The following is a 24,945-nucleotide window of genomic DNA, read 5'->3' as shown; positions in this document are numbered from 1 at the left end:
GTTTTAGAGCTAGTATACGCCTTTAAATCACCTGTGTGTGTTTTAGCAAAAACCTAGAACAAGATGAGACTATAAATTAACCTCGGGTTGTTTAATAGCCAGTGTTTTTGTGGCCGTCTGTTGAATTAGACATGGCAGCCCCAGGAAGCAGAGGAAATGAGGTAGGGCAGAGTGGTAGGCGGGTGCTGGTTTCGTCCTACTGTGTTTCCAGGAAGTCTTGTTTAAAGTGGCCTTTAGGATGTTTGCTGAAACCCACCTACAGGGGACATGCTGTTTTGATTGAACTCGAGGTGGAATAAGCTGCCATATCCTGGCCCTCTGGGCTGCCACAGGAAGGCCGGCTCCCCGCGCTCCCTGCCTCACCCCCCCGTGGAGGGCCTGCCTTGTTGCCCTAACTCACGCACCTCTTCTTGGCATTTGACTCTTCTTGTTCTTTCACCTACAAGGACACAAATATGTATAATACCAGAAGTTTTTATAGCAAAAAGGGGAGGTAAAGATAACATTGTAATCCTCATCCAAGGACTGATTCTAGACAGAGGAGAAGGGATAGGGAGAGAAGAAGAGGGAAACATCGATGTGAGAGAGAAACATCGATCGGTTGCCTCATGCACGGACCCAGACGGGGAACCTGAAATCAGAGTATATGCCCTGACTCGTAATTGAACCTGAAACCCTTCAGTGCTCTCACCACCGAGCACACCAGCCAGGGCTAGGTTGAACTTTCATATACATCAGTGGAAATGGGTCATAACTGAGGAGCGGTGATGTCTGCAGGGCTAGCTCCACCAGTGAGTGGCCAGTGTGGTCACACGGACCCCACACTCAGAAGGAAGGGCCCAAACTTGGTTTAATGCTTTGCTATTGCCATCTTGAAATTCTTAATAATTATCTTTGAACTTACGTTATTTAAGTGAAGTCTGATGAGAAGAGAGCACGTGCCGGGGCAGAAGAGTCACGCAGAAGGAAGGCGCTTTGCAATGCAGTACCTTCAACGGCACTTGCCCCTTGCTCTCGGGGCAAGATGCCCTGCCTTTGCGTTTGTACTAGGCTTTGCAAATGATGTAGCTGGTCTTGTCTCTTTCTGGATCCCTACAGTTTTTCCTTCTATTAATAATTCTACACCTTTTGAGAGTTTTCTCCTGTGTGGTCCTGTTTATCTATTAAACCTGTATCGTAACATTTTGTTGCAAACATTCTTGAGATTACTCTTTCAGAGTCAGTTTATAAGAATGATTGTCTTTGTCTGTCCAGGTTGCTATAACAAAAGTACCATAGGCTGGGTGGCTTAAGCAACAAACATTTCTTTTTCACAGTTCTGGAGGATGGGAAGCCCAAGATCAGGGCCCCAGCAGACGCAGCGGCTGCTGAGGGCCTGCTTCCTGGTTCATAGACAGTCCTGCAGGAGCTTCACGTGGCGGCAGAAGCATGGGAGCTCTCTGGGGTCCTATTTATAAGGGCACTAAATCCCATTCACGAGGGTTCTGCCCTCATGACAACCACCTCCCAAAGGCTATACCTCCAAATACCATCACACTGGGGCTTAGGTTTCCACACCTGAATTTGGAGGCACACATTCAGTTTATGGCAGTCATGAAATTATGTTCGCTGTTATTAATATCAGTATTAATAATTCTAAAATCAAGACGAAAAAGAATGAAGATGTGCCAGTAAAGTGTAGTTGACATGGATACTGAAGGTATTTCTAAAAGACTTGCCGAAATGTAGCATATAGCCTCCCAAGATGACTATTTCAAAATGATTTCACTTGGATGCATAAGTACTGATAATAAAGAAAATAAGTTCTATTAGTATAATTATTAATCATAATTGCAAAAAAAATTACCTGTAGAACTGAAGTGAAGTTAAGACCTTGCTTTCTGATCTGATTTTACATCTTAAAAAGAATTTAAAATTTTATGGATCTATTTAGGGTTAATGATCCAGGTCAGGAATGTGGAACTTCTAGCAACTAACATGATCAACTCAGGACAACCTCAACTCCAGGGAAAATCCATAATCAGCTCATTCAAAATTGTACATATATATCACCTCTAATTACAAAGGCACAATCTGGTTAGGTTGCAGGATGAGCTTTTGAGAAGTCAATTTTTTTTCTGTTGTGAACTTACCAAGAAAGAATAAAAGCTTATCTGTGTCACACTATCAACCCCCCCCCCCCCCCCGCCAAAGGGGAATATAGGAATTTCTAACGGTCAATATTTCTTGAAATCAGGTAGTGTTAATCTTCCAACTTTGTTCTTCTCCTTTAATATTGTATTCGCTATTGTGGGTATTTTGCCTGTCCATATAAACTTTAGGGTCAGCTTGTTGATATTCATAAAATAACTTGCTGGGACTTTTATTGGGATTGCATTGAATCTATAGATCAAGTTGGGAAGAACTGACATCTTGATAATATCGAGTCTTTCTATCCATGTGCAAGGAATAGCTCTCCACTTATTTACCTTTTGAAGTTTGTTCATCAGAGTTTTGTAGTTTTCCTCATATAGATTTTTAATCTTTTATACATTTTGTTAGATATACACCTAAGTGCTCAATTTTGGGGGTTCTAATGTAAATGGTATTGTGTTTTTAATTTAAATTCCGCTTGTTCATTGTTGGTATAGGAAAGCGATTGACTTCTATATATTAACTTGTATCCTGCAACCTTACTATCTCGCTTATTAGTTCCAGGTTAGGTTTTTTTTGTTTTGTTTTGTTTATTGGTGTTCTATATAGGCAATCACGTCATCTATAAACAGAATTAGTTTTACGTCTTCCTTCCCAGTATGTAGACCACCATGTCCCCCCCCGCCCGCGGACATGTTGCATTAGTAAGAACTTCCAGTATGATGTTAAAAAGAAGAGGTAAGAGGGGCTATTATTTCATTACATCTACGTTATTACAATTTTTTGTATAGTTTTGCTACTATTCTGATTTTAACAGCATTACTGAACTTGTAGGTTTAGATAATGCTGAAGAATGCCGAAGAGCCAGCATCTTATAAATAGCTGAGATGAAGGCCTAAAAGATAATAGCATATTTGAATCTCAAAAAACTGGGATAGTTAATATATAGGATCCTAAATTCAAGATTCAAAGAAACGGATATTAACTCAGCCTGTATTTGGGGCCAAGCACGGGCACGGGAATTTTGTAGATGTTAAGGAATCTGACACAATCCTGGATTATATTAACATGAGTGAGTGGCCAGAATAAGGGAGGTAAGTGCTGCATTATGTGCTGAGATATGTGGACAATATATAGACAGTAATTGGAGGTGACAAGCATGGTGACAGGTCACATGAAACACCATTAAGAAATATTTGATTTGATGAGGAGAAGGGTAGAGAACGTGAAAGATGTCATGTGGGAAAAGAATGACTCATTCTGCCTAGAAACAGACGTGCATAACAGTGAGTTCCCTGTGGGCATCTGTACGCAGTGGCAACATGACCAGCCAGTAAGGGTAAGAGAAAGTGATCCTGCTTTAGGTGCCCTGGATAGATGACCTGTAAGGTTCCTCCCAAGAATCTCTGCACCTCTGTAGGCAGAATTAGAAAAAAAAAAAATCAGTGGTATTAAGGTCAAGGGGTTTAGCCTCACAAAACAGAGCACAGCTGGTCTTTGGCTTTAATGGGATCCAGATTTAGTAAGAAAGGAAAGAGATATTTTAGTTAAGATAAATTTCAGCTCTTATCTTAGGAAACAGGAAATTTAGTGTTTTATAGGAGAGATGTGTGCACACAAGAGCTGGATTAGAAATTTCCAGGGGGACTATTATTCAAACAAAAGAGCCCTTGTGTGTGTGTGTGTGTGTGTTTATTATGAAGTTTAAAAGTAATGGTATATGGGTATTATGAAAGAGAGGCACCTGTTTTGGTCTTTAAAAAAATTACTTCCTATAGGGAGATAACATCTCCAAATGTAATCAAGAGCAAGAATTCTCTCTCTGTCTCTCTCTGATTTTATTTTAATTTCATTGCTTAACAAGAAAAGTGAACGAGGTTGCCATCTAGTGACAGTTTTTTGGTTTTTAACGTTAGAGGCTCTTGAATATGGGTCCCCATGGCAGTTTCTCAAACCTGGCTGTGCATTCCTATCACCTGGAAGTTTCCTAAACTACAGATTCCTGAGACCCACCTGTGGCTGGAATCAGATTCTTTGGAGATGAAGCTCCGGAGGTTCTGCTTAATTTTAAATTTTTTCAGATGACACTACCTCACCTAGTCCACCACCAAGTATTTGAAATGAACTGCCCTTGGGACATATTGAGTATGTGTGGGGGACATCTACAAATTTATGTAAAATGCAGCATTTACCTACTTGCTTAAGAACCTGGTTTCAGGCATATGCAACCTGGTGTTGCATCTTTGTATCTCTGATACTTAAAATGGGCCTGGCACTGCTATAATGTACCCTATGGCTATACCCAAAGACACACAACCAAAGATGTTTATTGTAACACTGGTTTTAACAACATTTACTAAAAATCACTTAAATGGCCCTGGCCAGTTTGGCTGAACAGTTAGAGTGTTGGCCTGCAGACCAGAGAGTCCTGGGTTCAGTTCCCGCTAAGGGCACGTACCTCGGTTGCAGTTTGTCCCCGGCCCTGGTTGGGGTTGCGTGGGTAACAACCAGTTGATGTGTCTTTTGCATCAATATTTCTCTCTCCCTCTTCCCTCCTCTCTCTCTCCTACTCTATCTGAGGATAAATGCAAAAATGTCCTCAGGTGAGGATTAAAAAAAAAATTACTTAAATGTTCATCAATAGGGTATGGCTAAAAATGACAGTAAATCCAAGCAGCGATATTTTGTGCAAGCATTTAAAACGAATGAGTAGTTTTATATATGCTGTATATATAACAGACCCCGGATGGAGTATGTTAAGAAAGCAAGCTGTATTTTTAGCAAAAAAGTGATTCTGATGCTGGTGGTTTGGAGTTGATCTTGGAAACACTGTATCTGTGAGTAGCTAGAGCAGTATTTATGATATAAGGCCACGAACAGGGCAGATGGATCTTCATTTTAATAGGTCCTCAAGTGATTTGAACACAAAGCAAAGTTTAAAATCACTAGCACAGGTATCTTCCGAGTGATCCTCAAATCAATCTCCTAAGTGTCCTTTAGACCAGTGATTTTCAACCTTTTTCAACAAATGCAGACATAAACTAGTTATTAAAAGTCTTTGGCACACCAAAAAATATATACTTTTTGTCGATCTGACCCAAAAAATAGATATAATTTTGATTCCGTCACATCGGAGGGCTGCTGTTGTGTTGGCTATCGTCAGTTTTTTATTTGACAATCTAAGGGAAAAGAGGTCAGTGCCCCTGACTAAACAGTCAGGTATTGCATGTTTTAAAAATTGTTGCAGCACACGGGTTGGAAACCGCGGCTCTAGATCTATGGCCAGATCTCTCCCTGGGTTAGCCTGGCATGCGGGAATGCGCCCAGTCTCCGATGAAGAGACGGCGTGACCTGTGGATTAGCCCTATCAACAAATAATGAAAATGATTGAAAGTGAACTTCCAAGACACCCTTCAGACATGGACCTCTAAACAGGCTCTTTCAAAACAGAACTTGTTCCCAGTGTGTGGGTGTGTCTTCCCAGCTCACCCCACGTGGGAATGATGTGGTGGCTGTAGGGCTGTGGCCAGCCGCCAGGTCACGTATTCTAACAGGACGTGCCTGCAATGTATGTCTGGGCCAACAGAAAGGGTGCCAAGGACACAAAGAAGAAACCAAAGGAGCAATGATTGAAAGTGCAAAAGGAGCAAAGGTCACAGTGGCTGATTTGAGATGTGTTTGCTGCCTTAGGTTTCCCAGAGGTTTGTGTTCTGGGAGACTGTCCCCTGTTGATACTATTAACAGCTAATAGAATTGGTGAGTCTGTTCTACAAAGTCAGCTTTTGTGACCTGTCGAGTGTTGGCGTTCTGTCTTCACAGAGACCTGGATTATTGAGAGGAATGAGGTCCTTCCAGGGAGGACCTGTCAGGGGGCAACATGTTTTACAGCAACGGGAGGGAGAGTGATGATGGAGAACGGGGGTGTGAACGCTCCCCTCAGGCCTCCCCCCACCTCCGAGAAGCCACTCTGACGTCCAGCACATAGTTTTAGAGGGACTGTGTGGTTTTGAGTGAGGAGGCACCATCATTTTATTGCCTCTTGCTCGTCGTCTATCACTGACTAAAAGCATGTGAGAGTAAGCCTGGAATCAGTCTGCGTGTATTTCTTTCCCAAAATAATGTTTGTAGTCTTTTTGATCACAAAAGAAAAGAATTCAGTGTATAAATTTACAAAGAATAGCCCTGGCCGGTTTGGCTCAGCGGTTAGAGCGTCGGCCTGCGGTCCCGAGAGACCTGGTTCGGTTCCTGCTAAGGGCATGTACCTTGGTTGCAGTTTGTCCCTGGCCCTGGTTGGTCGTGCGGGTGGCAGCCACTCGATGTGTCCCTTTCACGTCAATGTTTCTCTCTCTCTCTCTCTTCCTCTTTCTCCCTTCCACTCGATCTGAACAAAAAAAATGGAAAAATGTCCTCAGGTGAGGATAAAAAAAAAATTTACAAAAAATATAGAAAAATGTAAAGGAAAAAAAAATCACTTACACATGCATCATATTTTCCCTTCCAGACCTCTTCCTAAATATATATTTACATACATTTTAGAAAAATTGGTATCATACTTTATATTCTGTCTGGTATCCTGTTCTGTTAATGAGTCATTTCATCACATTACCAAATATTTTTAAATGATTTAAAAATTTCATTATTTAACTACCACAATATGTACAATCCACTACTGAAGGATATTTAGTGTTTTCACAATTTTTCTCCATCATAAACTCCTGTTTGTTTTTAAAAATTAAATCTGAATGCCACTGGTATTTTGCCATCATTCATAATATTAGCTGGTCATTATTTATTGGCTGCTTTGAAGATATACATTCTTTATCATATTTAGAGTATACCACTTCCTGGTATTCCCTGTTTACTAATAATTTGACAGTCAGAAATGGGTGTTGAGTATTTCAGAATCACTTGTTGCTCAGTCCAGAAATTTTAAGTTGTGTGTAACCTTTTTTTCTTTCGAACCCTCATACCCGACCATCAATTGATCCTGTCAGCTTGTGCTTCCCCACACACACAGAATCTGGCCACTTCTCTAGATGATTACAGCAGCCTCTACACCTTACCCTGCTTTTACCTTGACCTACATTCTGGTCTCTGCCACAGTAGCCATCCATTTTTTATGCTAACAATCTTCTATTTGATTCCATCTCGTTTCTTCGTCTACATGACTGTCTTCTTTGCTTCTATTGCTTGGACTTGAGCAGATCTACCATCCCCCACCCTCCACCCCCTTGCACATCCACTTAAAAATCATCTTGGTTTGCCTGGCAGGTGTGACTCGGTGGTTGAGCATCGACCCATGCACCAAGAGTTCACTGGTTCGATTCCTAATCAGGGCACATGCCCAGGTTGTGGGCCAGATCCCCAGTCAGGGGCATGGAGGAGGTGGCCAGTCAATGTTCTCTCTCATCGATGTTTCTCTCTCTCTCTGCTTCTCCCTTCCTCTTTCTAAAATCAATAAAGAAAAAAAAATTTTTTTAAATCATCTTGGCTTCCCTGCTGTCCTCAGTACACCAGGCAAGGTGGTGCCTCAGGGCCTTCACACTTGCTGTTAATTCTGTCTGAAATGCTTCTCTCCTTCACATCCACATAGCTAGCTTCCTCATCTTCCTTAGGATTCTGCTGGAATGTCACCTCAGTGAAGCCTTCTCTGATCATTCTATTTAAAATAGCGATTCCAATCACCCTTTCCTGCTTTATTTTTTTCCACAACTTTTATCACCATCTACCATCTAACATACTCTTTCTTTTTTTGTGCCTATATTCTGCCCATCTTTCTCCCATTAGCATGTGAGCTCCATGAGGGCATCCTTGGCACCAATGACAGTACCCGGCACATGACGCTCAGCTGATATAAACTGAACTCAACTCAAATATTTGTTGAATGAGGGACATTGTCATTTTTCTTGATGGGACTGGAGTTACTGACGTGATGTACTATAAAACTATATTTCATAATATTAAGCCACTCCCATACTTCTCAGATAAACTCTTTTTTGTCACACTGAAGAACTCTAAAAGTACTTTTGCAATTACATTTGGTTGGATTTTTCTAATCTATTTGCATAAGTGATGTTTGTATTATGGTTTTCTTATTTTGTTCTTTCTTTCTTTCTTTATTTTGAGGATTCGCTATCAAAGTCATCTTGGCTTCATAAAATGAAGTGGGCGGTTGTTCATCCTTTCCACTGTTTCTCCAACAGCACGCAGCGCACGCATGGTGCCAATTATTTGTTTGTTGAAAGTATGAAAGAACACACGAGTAAAACTCTTTGGTCCTGAGAATTTTTTTGATAGGTAATTTTTTAAATTGTATATTCCAGTTTCTTTTATGGTTAATGATATTTTGAGGTTTTCAGACTTTTCAGGATTTATGTGTTTCCAAGAAAGACTACTTCAAAGAAATGTTCTAATTTATAATAATAAACTTGTTTTTGTTGTTATCTTATATTTTAAATGTCTCTATATCTAGTGTTATATTTTTATTTTCATTAGCAGTTTTCTTTAAATAGTTTTCCTCCTTTGTCTCTGTGAGAAATTTCAGAGGCTTCTGTATCTTATTTTTAATTAAAATCGTTCAATTAAAATTATTTAAATTCTATTAGTAATCTATTAACCTAACAGTAGTAACAATCTACTTAAAATTCAAACGTAGCAATAACCATATTTCTAAATAAGGAGCATATATGGTATTCTCTACAATCCCCCTGAATGTATAAAGTATTGCTCATTTAATAAAACAAGTTAATTGCAGCTTTTCTTGTCCTTATTATTTAAAGTCTAAACCATGTATGTTCATGTAGCTCTTCTTGTAGGTGTATGAATCCACTTGTCATTTTTACTTTTTTTTTATCTGGGTTTCTGGCCTTGAGATTGTATTGAATTTTTGTTCTCCTTTCTTTATGGATTTCCTCATAAGTTTTTTTTCTAAAAAGCCTTTATTCCCGTCTTCCCCTTTGCTCCCAGTTTTCCTATCCATGACTTTCATCTAGACCCATCTATTTCTTCTCCTTTTCCTTTAGACCATCTAATGCTATATTGTAACACCTAGCTCCAGGTATCAGTATCTTAACTAGCAGAGTTTACCTAATTAGAAATTGTTTTTGAAACGTGGGCTTCTGGGAAAGCATCATAGTGTCTTTGAAACTAATGGGATCTTGAGTGCCTACTTAGTTCAAAGCAGGTACTAAAGACTAAGGGAGGAGACACGGTTCTGTTTCTTCTCGATGACAGCATAGCCTTTTGGGTGTCCTTACTGCTAGTCTCTGCCTTCCAGCTCCCCCACCCCATCTAACCATCCCCACTTCCCCACACTCTGGTGGGAGTGACCCCTCTTGCGCTCTACAATGCCTACAGTGTCGTTTAAGGTCACGGACTGTCAGGCACTCATTTGCCTGTTGGAACTTACTTTCTGCAGCCCCCGAATGAGCTATACTGTAAGGAGAGCGGATTTTACTATATTTTGCTGTTTCCTTTAGCCAGAGTTTATCTCTGTCCTCAGAATTCCTATAATCACTTTATTTATATTTCTATAATTGAACTTCCCATGGTCTACCTTGTATCTTCTCATGCCTTTCTCCTTGACTAAAGTATCAGCTTAATAAGGGCCAGGAGCATCTCTTCTCTTCTTTTGATCCCCATTTTGTCAAATGGGACCATTCGGTAAATGTTTTTCAACTGAGCTGAATGTTATGCCAGACAGAATTAGATATATTGCCCTGACTAGCTGGAGTTGTCAAGAACAGATTAATTAGGGCTGCAAAATCAAGACAGATATTTACAAGCAGAGAAATCTAGGAGGGTGGGGTTGGGGGGAGTAGCTGGCGTGGAAATAAACGCCAGAGCCTGGAGGGACCTTTTCTTTTTGGGCACAAGGTGGCAGACTATGCCCATTTCAATCACGGCATATAAGGCAGCTTTGTGAGGCTAAAATTTTCTGCCCTATTTTGGAAATGTATGTTTATTTAAAAAAAAAAAAAAAGTGAAGCTAGTGCAGATCTCTGCTCCTTCTGTTCGGACTCACCCCTCCAAGTTGTATCCCATAGTAATGCCGGGCAGATTTTGAAACATTGAGTTTCCCTTGACAGGATGAAGAAAAGTTGAGTAAATATGCATGAACACTCAAGTTGAGAGTGGAATTAATATCTGACTGGAGAATCAAAATACAGTTTCTCTGCTAGATAGCAGACGAGGACAGATGGCCTTTGAAGGCCCTGCCTGTAATTACCCAAAAAAACCCATTCATTTTCTCTAGCAGCTCATTTTTTTCCTTTAAAACACCAAGTGTTTTTCATGTGTTCAGACCATTCACATGTATAAGACTGATACAATCTGGGATATGAGTAGCAGGTTGATTTCAATTTATTTACATACAATTTAAATTCTGATATAAATTTCTTCATTAGTTACCTTTAGTTGTGTGTGTGTGTATGAAATCTTTTATAAAAAATAAAAAAAAAGTCGTAGGAATAGTTTATTCTGGAATTCTGATGCTGATTAATTTATTAGCTGATGTGTTAAATCTTTCTGTTGATAGTGATTTCTTTTATACTTGAAAGACGGAGAATAAATTAGAAGGAAAAAGATAATCCTTGTTTTCAGGTTCTCTTTCCCTTTGCATAGAAGAAGATAGAAGTGAGAAAAGTGATAATACGGCGATTTGTTTCTGGAAATAGCATTTTCCTTGTAAGAAGGTAGGCATGTGCCCCAGGGGAAGGACTGCAGAGGGCTCGGCAGCAGGACGTGTGTACTGGGGCCGAGGGGCTTCAGAGGAAAGGGAACCGGGCTTCGCGGAGGGACGGAGGGATGCTCTCCGCAGATCCTCGCACAGCGCCGCCTTGTTACCTCCAAATCGAAGCGCCGCAAACAGACTTTTCTTATCGATCATTTATTATAGATTGCTATATGAGAGATACTGTTTGTTTCCATGCCTACAGAGCAACAGCAAAGGATTTCTGACATTCACAAACTATTTTTAAATGACACCTATTCAAGCGTTACCTATTCCATAAATCCTTAATGATTTTTTTTTTTTCCTTAAAAAAAGTGTCATAGTGCTTACAGCTTTTTTTGAATTTGTCCAGGAGGTCTTCCAGTTTTCACCGGAAGGCCCTAAAAAAAAGGTGTCATAACTTTAAATAGAATTTCATAAAGCATCCTAACTTCGGATATAATTCCATACTGTGACCACACAAATCGCCACAGTTCTCCCCAGAAGGCCGGTTTCCAGGCTTATTCGGTTCCCTGCCCTGTCCCTCGCCTGGCCTGGTCAGGGCCTCTCCTCCACCGTCAGGTCACGATGTCTAGGTGTTCCACCCTTCACCTGCTGGGACTCCTAGTGGCCTAGTCACCATCACTCTCACTGGAACTGCTGCTGTCGGACGATCCACTGCTGTCATGCTCTTTGGGGGGCCTGAACCTCCTGCTGGAATGGGGCTTTCTGGAAGCCCAGGAGCCTTTTCTTTGCGGGGTACCCTTACTCCACATGGAGTTATTTTGTCTGTGGGGTCCATAGTGGTTTTCTCCACTGTGTGGTGTAGTCTCCTCATTACTGGGGCCACTATGGGAACCTATTTCGTTTTTAATTTCATTGTCAAGACCATGAGATGGAATGAGCTGCCCCGAACTTTTGCCCGTATCAGGAAATCTTTGCTTTTCACTGGAGCTCACTTGATTCCCATCAGAGTGCTCTGTACCTTTTCTACCACTCCCTTTGCCAGTTTTTGAAATTTCATTATCATTAGTATTTTCAGCAACATCAGTACTGCTCTCTTTTCTTTTCTCTTTTGAGGATGTGTGCGGGTAATGAAACTCTACTTCCCCTTGGTGAGCATTTTGGCTGCCAGCATCCACTCGGTTCCCTTCTTTTCCAGGGAGTTCCCTAAAATTGGTGTGACCTGTGATGTCGTTGCTGCCCCCCACTAGGCTTACATCAGCAGTGTTTGCCTCTTGTGCGGTTTCATCCCTGGTTCCAACGGTATGTCTGCCATTCTCTGCTTTCTCTGGGATGTCATTGTAACCTGGGCCTCCGGCGTCAGGATTAATAGTCTCGGCTTCACTGGGGCCGGGAAACTCTGTTTGAATATCTGCACCCTCTATGTCAGGATCAGTAGCTTCTCCTTTACCAGAAGTGTCCTTAAACGGTTGGCCATCTCCACTGAAAGGAGAGAGATCATTGTCCCCTCTCGCTTGAACATCTAGATAGCCACTGCCTTCAAAATCACTGGGGATGTCTTTGAGTGCGGGTGACTGTTTTAGGTAGTCGGTGTTGTGCCGGATATGATGGGTGGTCTTGCTTTGTAGTGGACTCTGTGGGGCCTGTGGATCTCGTCGATGATTCTTCTTACCCTTTGAGGGGGCTTTAGCATGGTTCCCACTTGCTGGAATTTTGCTTAAGATATTCCTGGGTTTGATCTCTTTGTTTTCTTCCCCCAGGAGTTCGAGCCCAGCTCCTGGCTCCATTATATGTTGCATATTTTTTCTGGTGAGGGCTGCACCAGAGTTTTCTTGGTCATGTAGTTTGCTGAGAACATCATTTCCATCCTCAGACTCCTTATTCCCAGTGGATTCAGGGTAAATGGGCATCTTTAGGTTATTGTGGGCATTTTCTTTGTTACTAATACTATAGGCTTTATTCATGGTCTGTCTATTTTCAAAAAGATTTTGGGATTTACTAATTTGGTTACTTTTATCGACTCCCATAAGGAACAAATCTTTCTCTCTTTCTTGAACAATGGTTTTTTTAGGTGCTGGCTCTTGATTTCTTTTCTTGCCAGAATGGTGAAGACGAATATTGTCTTTGTTGTTTTCTTCCTGCTAAAGTGTAATTTTTAACATAGAGTGATTATTTTATATTAGATTTTTAAAAATATGATAATTCTTAGGAATTATTATAATATATATATAATCTCACAACCATATATTTAATAAAAATTCTATTAACTCAATAGAAGTTTGTTAATAAAGCTAATTCTAGAATGACCAAAGCTGGTTTTATGGAGAAAGAAGAATGAGCAAGGTTGAAGGATGGGTAAGATTCAGATACATAGAAAGGAAGTGGTGAGACTATTTTAAGAATAAGTGGCATAGCCCTGGCCGGCTTGGCTCAGCGGTTAGAGCGTCGGCCTGCGGTCCAGAGAGACCGGGGTTCAGTTCCCGCTAAGGGCACATACCTCGGTTGCAGTTTGTTCCCGGCCCTGGTTGGGTCATGTGGGTGGTAACCACTCGATGTGTCCCTTTCACGTCAATGTTTCTCTCTCTCTCTCTCCCTCCTACTCTATCTGAACAAAATATCGAAAAATGTCCTCGGGTGAGGATAAAAAAAAAAAGAAGTGGCATATTCAAATGTTTGGAAACAGGAAACATTTGAAACATAATATAAATAAAACTATAAGTTTAGAGAAATCTTAAAGAAGAAAATAAGAAATACATTTGGAAATGTAGATGATGAAGGCCTGATTTTGAAGGAGGACAGAGGGTAGTCCTTGTCTTGTGACCTGTGAGTCATTGCAAGGGACACAGAGTTCATATCTTTAAAATCCTTCTCTCTCTCTCTCTCAAAATAGTACTGTTCTACTTGAAGGACCTTCTGTTTTTATACATGTATTTTATTAATTTTAGAAGCAGTGAGGAAATTGTTGAGTCAGCTCACATTTGAATCTCAAGATAAAATTGGTTTATGGATGTGCCCTCTTTTCTTAGGGAGCTGGCTAATATGCAATATACAAAAGTGCCAACTTGTAATATTTTAAAGAGATAATATGCAATGATTTATCTGTGGGAGTTACAACATCATTATTCACTAATCTCTTATTTGGCAATTCTGAAAATAAGATTTTGCAATGAGGAAAAATATAATAGAAAAAACTTCATAGTGAGTTGTTTTTACATAAGTATTTTTAAACATTTGACTTACTTTAAGACATTAAATGTTGGAAAGTTTTACATGGACATTTATATTTCCCTTGGCAATCATATTCATTTGCATATTGCTAATATACTCTTTTGAGTTGAAGCAGGTGCATTAGAAAATCAGTAGATTATAACAATTCCTTTCTTAATTTTTTTCCCTCTGTACTCTGAAATGGGAAGTTTTGTTTCATTTTTGTGCTTTTACTGTGTTCAAAACAGTAGCATAGGTACTACTGAATTGTGTGCATTTTACTAAAGACTGAATAGAGTTCTTTTATAAATGAAAACATAAAACAACTTTTAAATTGTAATTATGTGGTGGTCAATTATTTTCGCATCTGCTCATGTTGGCTGATTGCCAGCTGGTTGTAGTGTTGACTGTGCGATGATCCACGTGTCAGCTGGCTGGTCTGCTTTCCTCTGCTCTGCTTTTCTATCTTTACACCTTCACTTACATCAATCTTTTCGTGAAGAATGGCCTCTCCCACCCACTTGTATGCTCAAATCCTACTCATCCTCCATGACTTAGTTCAATTATTTCCATTATGTAGTTTTCCCTGGACACCAGACTAGGAACTAATCTGTTTCTACTCCAAGCCATAAAGTATACTATTTTGAGTACCACTTATGTAGCATTTTGTACATTCTGTCTTGGGTTAATGATTTTTAAAAGTGCCATTTGTCTCTTTTATAATTCTAACATCCTGGAGAGACAGAGTTGTTTTCTCAGTCATTTCATCTCACCTAGTATCTTGCACAGTATGCAGTGTTCTGTACATATTTGTTATAATAAATAAGTTTAACAGGCAGTTAGTCTTAGAGATGCAGCTAAAGAGTATCGAGCAGCACAAAACAACATTCTGTAAGGGAAACTATGATTTTCATGGGAAATGAAGCCAGATTTGGAAAAATAAGCAGTTCTTTTTGCTGGTGGCCTTTTAAGCTGTGTCTAGCTCTTTGGCCAGTGAATTTGCAAGAAGGGACTGAATGCAATGAATGATTATTCTATTCCAGTGACAAGGCCCTTATTCTTTCTCTTCTGAACATCCTGACACAGATGGTGTCCTCTGTGGAATGAATTTAAAGGACACTAATATGCATCACTCTTTAGGCCAAAATGACTTCTAATCTTCAGCATTAGAACATATAGCAGAATATGTCCAGAAAACCTCCTATGAATTATAACACCAAACATTAATCAGAAGCAATAAAACAAAAAATCTCATGGACTTCCGGGGTCTACCAGTACCACAGCTGCCTCAACAGGCCCTGAAGCAGGGTAGGATTTGGGCCGTGGCATGGGGTGGCCCAGCAGTGTCGGGAAGACTCAGGAAGACAGAGTCCCACATGCCCGGGGAGCCGGGGATGTGGCAAAAAGACAAAGGCACCAGCCGCAGACAGAAACCCCAGAGCAGGAAAAAGTAAACTCTGTTTTCCTTATGGTTCCTCCTGGCATTAGTCCAGAGTTTGAGTCACAATAAAGATCATCACTCAGCTTACCTCTACGTTAGTTTGATTTTTTCTCCCAGGTGATGTGTAAACATACTTGAAAATATAGTACCCATCTTTCTCATGGTGGCCCTTGTATGTTATCTACAAAAATACAACATTAATTAAGATGGGTTTATCTCTCACTGAGAAGTTTCCGGCTCTCTTTTTCATACTACAGATATTTTAAATTTGGGCCAAGTGTAATTCTGCATCTATCAAACGGTAGTACTGCCTATAACCACAGGAGGGCGTGTATCCACCAGCCCCTGAAGATAGCTGCTTGTTCCTTTCTTTCTACATTATCTCTAAAGGAGTTTTCCTTAAGGATGACTATCAACTGCCCCCTCGCCCAGGGTATATCAATTTGATTACCAACTTTCATTGGAAATGGAGCGCTTGGAAATATTTCCAGGTGGGAGAGGCCAGGGGATCAGAAGAAAGGCAATGTTACAGTATGTGTGTCTGATGTCAAATTGGCAAAACTCCCAGCATGAAGATTCAGACTCTTAAATGTGCAGTTTTTGCCTTTGTCATTTTCAACTGAGACAGAGAACAGAGGATTGTTAGTTCTGGGAACAGAATTTTCTGAGACTGCCCGAAGAAACCACGGCAGGCAGAAGTAAGCTGCAATCTGGTGGCTGAAAGGCTGGGGGAACTTGTTTGACTTTCTGGATGCGTATGGGAAAACGGACTCCCCGTAAACAGAACTCCCCACGGAGACTTGGTTATGCTGTTCCCTTTGCTTTCTCCCTCACTATTGCTCTGTTCTCATGTACACGTGTGGGGAAATGGTGTTTGCTAATAACAATATCCCAGAATCTTCACTCACTGAAAATTGTATCCCTGTGAAGGAAGAAATCATATTGAGAAACCTCCATTTAGAATGCTTTTCTCTTTTCCATCACACATTGTAGGAATTAAAGTGCCAAAATTATGCTGTATAACTTTGCATTTCTATTCTAAGTACACATGAATATTTTGACAGTCAAAATTTTCCTCTGACTGAGTCTTTCCTTTACAGAACTGAACTGGATTTATTTGAGAAGAATAATTCTGTTTACCCTCTGTTCTTCCACACAGTCCTGCTTCGTTTTCTCATTCTGTGGTTGAACCATCTGAAAGAAAACAAGAAAGAAAACTTCACCAAACATTCATTCTTTCATTCATTTCTTCAAACAACAAATCTTTCTATTTTTTTCTTTCACTGGGTTATTCTAGTCAATGCGGAAAGCCATCCTGACCAGAAAAGGATGAACACACTGACCACATTGATGTTTGGTTCCGCGTCCCTCCCCCAGAGGGAGACAATGCCATCTCCATCACAGAACCACATTCAGGCTGAGAGAACTGCCAGGCTCGGGAGGGGCGGCACCCTGGTGAAAAAGCAGGGACGCCGCTGGTATCCATTGAAAAGGAGGTTTCGGCTGGAACGCTGGGTGTTGTCTAGTCAGTGCACCAGCATCAGTGCAGGGATGTGGCCCTCGTGTGCATTCATTACATATGGTCAGCAGTTGCTGTGTGAGTTAGGACGCACTGCTGCTGATTATCCTGCAAGAGTAACAGCATCATCTTGCACCTAAGGGGAAGTACCACGCCCAAGGAGGGGACTTTATTATTGCTAGTCACGGGGCAGGTACTTCTTTCAGGGAAAGGAAAACGGGGTGACCTGCAGATTAGGACAAATACTTTTTCTTGATCTGATATGAAAGTGTCAAAAGTATCTTGAGGGTACCTGGGGACAAGAGGTATCTAGTAATGTAGAGAAAGGCCAGAAACTAAAGAGGCATAGACTCAGGCATCTTGTTCCAAGAGTTTAGGCTAAACTTTAGGTGTCACGGGAGAACATGCGGAAGGAGACCTGAGAATCCTGGAGCAAGCTGCCCTGGAAGCCACAGACATACCAATTCTTTTATTCTCAGCATTTTTATTTTCTTATCGCTTTTGAAATTCCTAGGTTATCTCAGGTGTGGCAAGAGGAACCAACATGTAGGACTGGCTTATGTCTGAATGCATGTGCTAAAGTGGAAACAGGCACCATGGTGGCGTCAGTCATGTAAGAGAGAGAAACCCCCAAGGGAAAGAGAATATTGGGCCTGACTATCCACCCAGGCCTAATATTAGGCCTGATTAAACCTTAGAGTCCTGTATTTCCTAGCAATGACATGTGAGCAGTGATCCTGTTTGCTTTCCTGTGATGATTCCCACAAACGACATTTCCTGACCTCCTTTGCCATCTGGGTCCCATCTGGGTTTGGCTGATGGGAGACCTGGTCTGAGACAGAAGGGTAGAAGGAGAAAGAAGCCAAGGTATGTCCTTCCTGCTCTCTCGATTTGGGCTGCTCTAGGATTGGATGCACCTCCCTTGTGCCCCTAGTTCCTGCTGCCCCTCCATCCCCAGGGCACTGGGAACACCACCTCCTTCCTTGTTCCTGCAGCCTGAGGCATGGTAGTGGCTGGCTTCAGTCTTCCTCGTGCCTCATTACCCTTGATTTGCTCTTTCTGCTCATCCTATGCTTCATAATTGTTCTCCAAATAGAGCTCTTTTTACTGAACTCCCTGTAGTGGATTGTTTTTCTGACTGGACTCCAACTGATGAAATCATCTTAGAAATAAACTTAGAATTGTAGTAAAAGTGCTCTATTGGCTGAGCTTCAAGGCAGCTCTGCCTGACATTCCAGTCCATTCTGGTTGGCCAATAAACAGATCAGAGACCAAACTGGTGGTTGCCAGAGGGGAAGGGGAAGGGGGAAAGGCAATATAGGTGAAGGGGGTTAAGAAGTATGAACTTCCAGTTACATAATAAATAAGTCACAGAGAAGTAATGTACCACCCAGGGACTATAGTCAATAATATTGTGATAACTTTTTATGGTGACAGATGGTAACTAGACTTATCATGATGATTGCTTTATAATTCATAAAAAAATTGAATCACTATGTTGTAGACCTGAAACTAATATAATATCGTATGTCAATTATAATTCAACTTTAAAGGGACAGAGTGATACATATTAAAGAAATCATGAAATATAACTTTATAGTCACGGATGGGGATCTACAGCAAAGGGCAGTGTCATGCGTATAGGTGGTGAGAATGTTAAGATGCATAACGCTTGGGGGAGGAAATATGGCAGTATCTATGGAAAAAATACATATTCTTTCCTATTCAATATTTCTATTCTCAGAAATCTATTTTAGAAAATAAAAGTACAAATCATGCCAATAAAAATAAAAGTACAAATTTGTATGAAAAATAGTTTGTCAATGACACTTTATATTTATATAGCACTTTACAGTCTGTAAACTGCTTTTATATAAATACTCTCATCTGGTTCCCATAGTAACCCCTGTGAGAAAAGGGCAGAGACACTGAATGGCCTGCACACACAGTGGTCACCGTTCTACAAGTACGGCAGATATTTTAGCCTAAATCTTCGGCCTCAAAGTCCCAGGGTTAAAATAATAAATTTTTAAATGGCCTGATATATGAAAAAAATATTTAATAATAAGAGGAAATGTTGCTGTAGTTTATATTAAGAACCTTCAGGCATATTTTATCATTTTATCTTTATTACCTTTTAAATGTTGGTTCTTACAATGATCTTGTGCGTATACATGTAGATCATTGTGTCATTTCTCAAATATGTAAAAACAGATCTGGAAATGGGGCTATAGGAAAGAGAAAACATAAAAACTAGATGAGTAGACTCTGATTTAAAAGAGAAATGACTGTTTGGGGTATTTGGCATCTTCTTACAGAACATAACACAAGTGCATGTATTAAAACATATCTGATAGGAGGGAGCACCTTAATATAATTCCCAATAATAAATTATAAAGTTACAACAGAGTAACTTATAACAAAGTCTGATAGTCGAGTCACATATTGATGAATATTAATTAAATTGCATGACCTAATAACCAATCATCTTTTTCTTCCATTTTTAAATTTTGTTTTTGAGGGAAACCAGAACATCGCCCCCTAGTGTGCCTCTTTGAAATAAAAATTATTTTGAGCTGAGGGCAATTAAAAAGTAGTAAGCAGCCCTGGCCGGTTTGGCTCAGCGGTTAGACTGTTGGCCTGTGGTCTGGAAAGACCCAGGTTCGGTTCCCGCTAAGGGCATGTACCTCGGTTGCAATTTGTCCCTGGCCCTGGTTGGGTTGTGTGGGTGGCAACCACTCGATGTGTCCCTTTCACGTCAATGTTTCTCTCTCTTTCTCTCCTTCCCTCCCACTCTATCAGAACAAAAAATGGAAAAATGTCCTCGGGTGAGGATAAAAAAAAAGTAATAAGCAGGAAAAGTTTCTTCTCATCTGCCTAAAGGCAGGAAATAAATTCTCCTTTTACTGGAAACAGACCCTTACCAGTCCAGAGACCACACCGGAAGAATGTGCAAACAAACCTTGTCAAACTAACCCTAATCTCACTGAGGAAGATAAGGACACCCTAGTCCTCGCTGGACTACCCCTAGCCCAAACCTTTTTCTCTTGTCAAACTTTCACAAATTTATTGTTTCTTTGTCTATAAGGTAAAAAATCTCCTGCCCTGGTCACTTCTTCGATTCTTCATTTCTTGTGAAGGCTCCCATGTACATGTAAAAATTCAATAAAGCTCGTATGCTTTTCTTCTGTTGACATATCTCTCTCAGTTTAATTTTCAGACCCATCCAGGGACCCTAGGAGGGTCGAGAAAAATGTTTTCTTCCCCTACAATTTAAATTTGGATTCTAGTTCCAAAGCATATGTAAATGACTCAATATATACCAATTTTTGGTGCCACCAACCTATTATTAAATAATTTAGATGAATGCTTAAATAGAATCTATATATCTGGGAGAAAAACATCATATTTAGCCATTTATCATTCCAAATTTTGTTTCTATGTCTTTGGGGAACCTCTTTCACTTGAAATATGCACCCTTGCCTTCCCCCCATGCTTCCTTGGCAGTTCTCCTGAGCTTGAATGTGGCCCTGTGATGGAGATGGCGTTGTCCCCCTCTGGGGAGGAATGCTGGCACCTGCTTTTGACCAGTGGTCACTGGATTGATGTTGACATAGCACATTTACTGGAAAATGGTTGGAGGGTGCCACTCCAGCTGTCCCTTGGACTGTGTTGCTCAAAATAGATTCATCGTAGGCTGGTGGAATTGAGCTGGGTCAGCAAGACCTACCCGACCTCCATTATGATAGAGCTAAGCCATGTGGATTGGGTCTGACATGTCTATTTTAAGCAGGACAGCCCCCACAGGACTGCTAGAGGCTGTGAGCCGGGAGGGGACACGCTTTCCTCAACTTCCGCCGTCCTCAGCCAATGACAAGGTTCATGCTTGTCAGTGGGTTACCCAACTGGTCACCCACTCACTCAGGACCTATATTTAAGTACTTCTGGCAACAGAGTGACCGCTCGTTTCCTTGGTTCCCCACTGAAAAGGTTACTCTGGGAAGTCAGAATGCTTTCCAGACATTATCTAATTGGCACTGTGTCTGCATTGCAGAAAATATCGGTAACACTCAGCATTTTCACAAGATAATTTAGTCACATCCTGAGGACTCATCTGGGTGAATCAGAGGGAGAAAGAGACACAAAAGGAAACTGGAGCTTGATTTGGGTTAAACCTCACTGATGAAGAGGAAATTATAACCAGAATCTCACAGTGTTCAGGTGCTGCCAGAATTATGGGAAAGTTCTGCTCCCTTTGTGTTACAAAATCTAGTTGTTTAGCCTTAAAATACTCAAGTCATTTTTTCCCCCAGTTTTTAGTAAAATATCGAAAAGTTCTTTTGACATGTTATAGTTGGAGTCTCTGAGCATTTACTCCTTAGCGTTAGCTGATTGGAAACACCGTGGCCGGCTCTTGGTCTTCTGGAGTTTGTTCAAAGGCGGTGTGTGGACATCCTGTGATCCACGCCTGCTCACTGAAGGCGTCCTTGGTGGCAGCCTTTGGTGTCGAGTGCTGGGGGCTTTCTTTTGGCTGCACTAGCACTGAACTAGGTAAGCGTTTCTAATTTGAAAAGACATCGCTTAAGAGAAAAGTAGATAAAGAGAGCAAGAGATTTTATGATGCAGAGCTAAAATCGGAAATGCTTACGGGTGCTGCCCAGGTCAGACTGAAAAGGAGCAGTCCCAAACAGACAGTTTGCATCTTTGAGAGTCTCTGTAAAAAGACAATATAGTTTACCCTACAGCATTGCCAGTTATGAACGGCGACCCTAAAAATAAATACAGCACAAAAGTATATATAAATACCCTTCTCCTAGCAAAACTTTTTAAAGAAAAAACAAAACAAAAACCTACATATAACTTACTTAGACCCAATTGTGGATATTTTAATGAAAGTGCTTTCATATATCTAATTATTCCAATATGAAAATGAAAATCGTCCAATATTGTAAAGGCAATAAAGTCAGTTGTTAGAAATAAATTTTATAAACGTATTTATTTGATCTATTACTAGCCCAAACTTTTCCTTTTTGTCTTTAGAGAGAGATCATTTAATTTATATTTACATAATTTATAATGACATTAAGTTAGTATCGCATCTTATACATACTCTTTAAATGATTTACCAGGGTAGCAGTCTCTGTGGTGAGGAATATAATTCTTTCTGCTACCACGCTGGTGCCCCAATATATGTTCTTATATTCATTAGCAATGTATCTGATCTAGTATCCACCCATAGGCTGAAGAGTGAAACGATGATATAATACTTATATTAATAGTAACATTTATTGAATACTAAACCAAGCACTATTCTAAATTTTTTTCATGTATTTAATTAATTGAGCCTCATAATAACCCTGTCAGTTAGATGGCATTACTAGTCCTGTTTTATAGATTAGGAAATAGATACAGAAAGTCCAATAACTTGCCCCAGAATTCCCAGGTGTTAAGGGGCAGAACTGGGATTAATAGCCTGGCAATGCAGCTAGAGAGCCAGTATTCTTAATCAAAACTTTATGCCACCTGAAATGTTTCTATTCTTTTACTTATTACAGAGAAATCTACATGTAGTTGATTTAAAAGCAAATCATATTTTATATTGGGCTCAACAAAATTAAATTTCAAACATTAACATTTAATGGATGCATGGAACAGAATGACAGATTTCAGGGGGAGTGGGGAGAGGAAGAGATTAATCAAAGAACATATATGCATCTGTGCATTACCCACGGTCACAGACAGTAGTGTGGGGAAGGCCTGGGTGGGGCTGGGCAGAGGGGCAAAGCAGGGAAGCTGGGGACATCTGTAATATATCAACAATAAATTTTTAAAAAATTAACATTTAGCTATGGATAAAAGTACCTGTTTATCCTTTGGGAAATATACTAAGAGGATCTAGTTAGCTCACTGAAGTTAAGTGGCCATTAGAGTGAAAAAAAAAAGTCAACATAACCTTGAATTACTAATCTGTTGGTTTTGATAAACATTAAGTATTTTACTACCACATAGACATATAACAACCAATATCAGAATAAAAACTTATAGTACTCTTTGGGAATATTTGGGCAAAAGGACTTTAAATGGGAAAAATAATCTAAAAATTATTGTAATCTTTAAACATTTCAAGGTTTAAAAAACTTTTAATTGGAGAAATAAATATAACTATTAAATATATTCTAAAATTCTAGGCTATTCTCTTCAAAATGAATACAATTTTAAGAACCTTAATTCTAACTATAATGTAGCCATCTGAGCATTTTAAAGATTAGAACAATACAAGTCACTTATTAAACGACTTGATGCTGAGAAGTATCAGCACCGATGAGGTTGAAAGGATGAATAAGATCCTCATCCGGGTTTATAAGTGAAGGGAAAGAGCAGTATGAGAGCCTTTGAGTTATTGTGGATCTCGATCATGCTGAGAGTCAAATCAAAAAAGAAATTGCCATCAATTTTAATTGATAATTTCTAAAGCTTGGTGATGTACTTTCTGTTTTGTAAAACAAAGCACTAAATATTATACAGTTGTGCTCAGTAGAGAATACCTTCAATTTGCATTTAGTTTCAAAAGTACTCTCTCTACCCGGTTGGCATGCATCCTGAAAATGTACACAATTACATTCTAAAGCTATCGAGAACATCAAGAAAGCCAAATTACCTGGTATCTTTTATCTTCAGAATACCTAGCTTCTTCTGCACGATTAGAAGTTTCTGGGCATTTTGCTGAAATTTAAAGTTTGTTCGAGTTCTCAATGGCCAATCAGCATTGCCTCACTAGCAAAAACAATTTGTTACCAGTGGTCACAGATAACCATAGGGGGTAAAGTAATTTTAATCTAAAAATGTTTCTGTGGTGGAAAGCTGTTATCAAATGTTCCAGAAAGCAGGATAAACAGAAAATATAAATACCTCAGGTTGGTATATCATGTTGTCAGATAATTAAAATTAATTTCAGAACGATTAACTAGGACTGACTGAATAACAAGTTTATAAATGGAAAACATTTTAGCTGTCATTTTATATAGAAAGTTTATCATTTCTATTTTGTAGGAATTAAATTCAGCAATGTTTAATCAAAATATTGAGTGCATGTCGTGTGACAGGTGCTGGGGAAACAGCAGTGAACAGAACAGAAAAGAATCCCTGTCTTCATGGAGTTTATGATCTGGTGGGGAGACAGATAATAAACAGAATAAGTAAGTAAAATGTATGACATTAGCTAGTGACACAGACTTAGTCTAAGAAGAGAAAGCATTGCAGAGAGGCTCTGGGGACACTAGGTTAACATTTTAGAAGGGAGTCCTGGGAGGGCTCATTGAGAGGTGACTTCTGAGTGAAGACCTGCAGACATACGACTCTCCAAGGGAAAAGCATTCTAGGTAGAAGGAAGGGGAAGAGGAAAGCCCAGAGGTAGGAGCCTGCTGGCTTATTCCAGAAATAGAGAACAGGTCAGTTTGGCTGAAGGGACAGACAAGGAGAATAACAGAAACTGAGGTCAGAAAGGCGTCAGATGGCAGATGATAAAGGGCCTAGGGGTCATTGCAAGGCTGTGGCTTCACCCCAAATAAGAAGGAAGCTTTTGGGGGGCTGTGGGCAGAGGAGTAACTGGGGGAGGAATAAGCAGGGCCTGGCTGGGAAGCCCTTTAGGTAATGTGAGGAAGAGCTGACTGGGACTTGAACCAGAGTAGTAGCAGGAGGGATGGGAGAAGTAGTTCCGAATAGATTGAAAGTAAAGCCAATAGAATTTGCTGATGCACAACATGTGGGTCATAAGAGAAAATCAAGAATGAAGGATGACAGCAAGTTTTTGCTTCCAGCAACTGGAAGAATGAAGCTGCCTTTTACTGATATTGGTGAAACTACAGAAGTGGTTTTGAGGAGAAAGATTGAGAGTTTGGATTTGGATATGAATATTATAAAGTGGTCAGTGTAGGACAATTGACTTTCTGAGTAGTTGGACACAGCATACCA

At 40.1% G+C, this 24,945-nt stretch overlaps 1 protein-coding gene and 1 non-coding gene across 2 annotated transcripts; one reads left to right on the top strand and one right to left on the bottom strand.

The window, feature by feature from the left end:
* The first annotated feature begins 11,184 nt into the window (after positions 1-11,184).
* On the top strand, positions 11,185-11,247 carry LOC118622000. The gene has a single exon (XR_004957860.1). It is a non-coding gene; the product is annotated as a U7 small nuclear RNA (small nuclear RNA).
* A 228-nt stretch (positions 11,248-11,475) lies between these two features.
* Positions 11,476-23,676, bottom strand: MEPE (matrix extracellular phosphoglycoprotein). The gene is made up of 5 exons (XM_036249997.1): positions 23,633-23,676; positions 21,623-21,688; positions 16,596-16,649; positions 15,544-15,636; positions 11,476-12,948 (listed from the first exon to the last, which is right to left on the bottom strand). The coding sequence occupies exons 2-5, from the start codon at positions 21,674-21,676 to the stop codon at positions 11,476-11,478; spliced, it is 1,674 nt and encodes a 557-aa protein (XP_036105890.1). The 5' UTR covers positions 21,677-21,688; positions 23,633-23,676.
* Positions 23,677-24,945: the final 1,269 nt, after the last annotated feature.

This window comes from Molossus molossus, unplaced genomic scaffold, assembly GCF_014108415.1.
Source record: "Molossus molossus isolate mMolMol1 unplaced genomic scaffold, mMolMol1.p scaffold_m16_p_1, whole genome shotgun sequence".
Classification (NCBI taxonomy): domain Eukaryota; kingdom Metazoa; phylum Chordata; class Mammalia; order Chiroptera; family Molossidae; genus Molossus; species Molossus molossus.
This window is presented reverse-complemented; position numbering and strand designations above follow the sequence as displayed.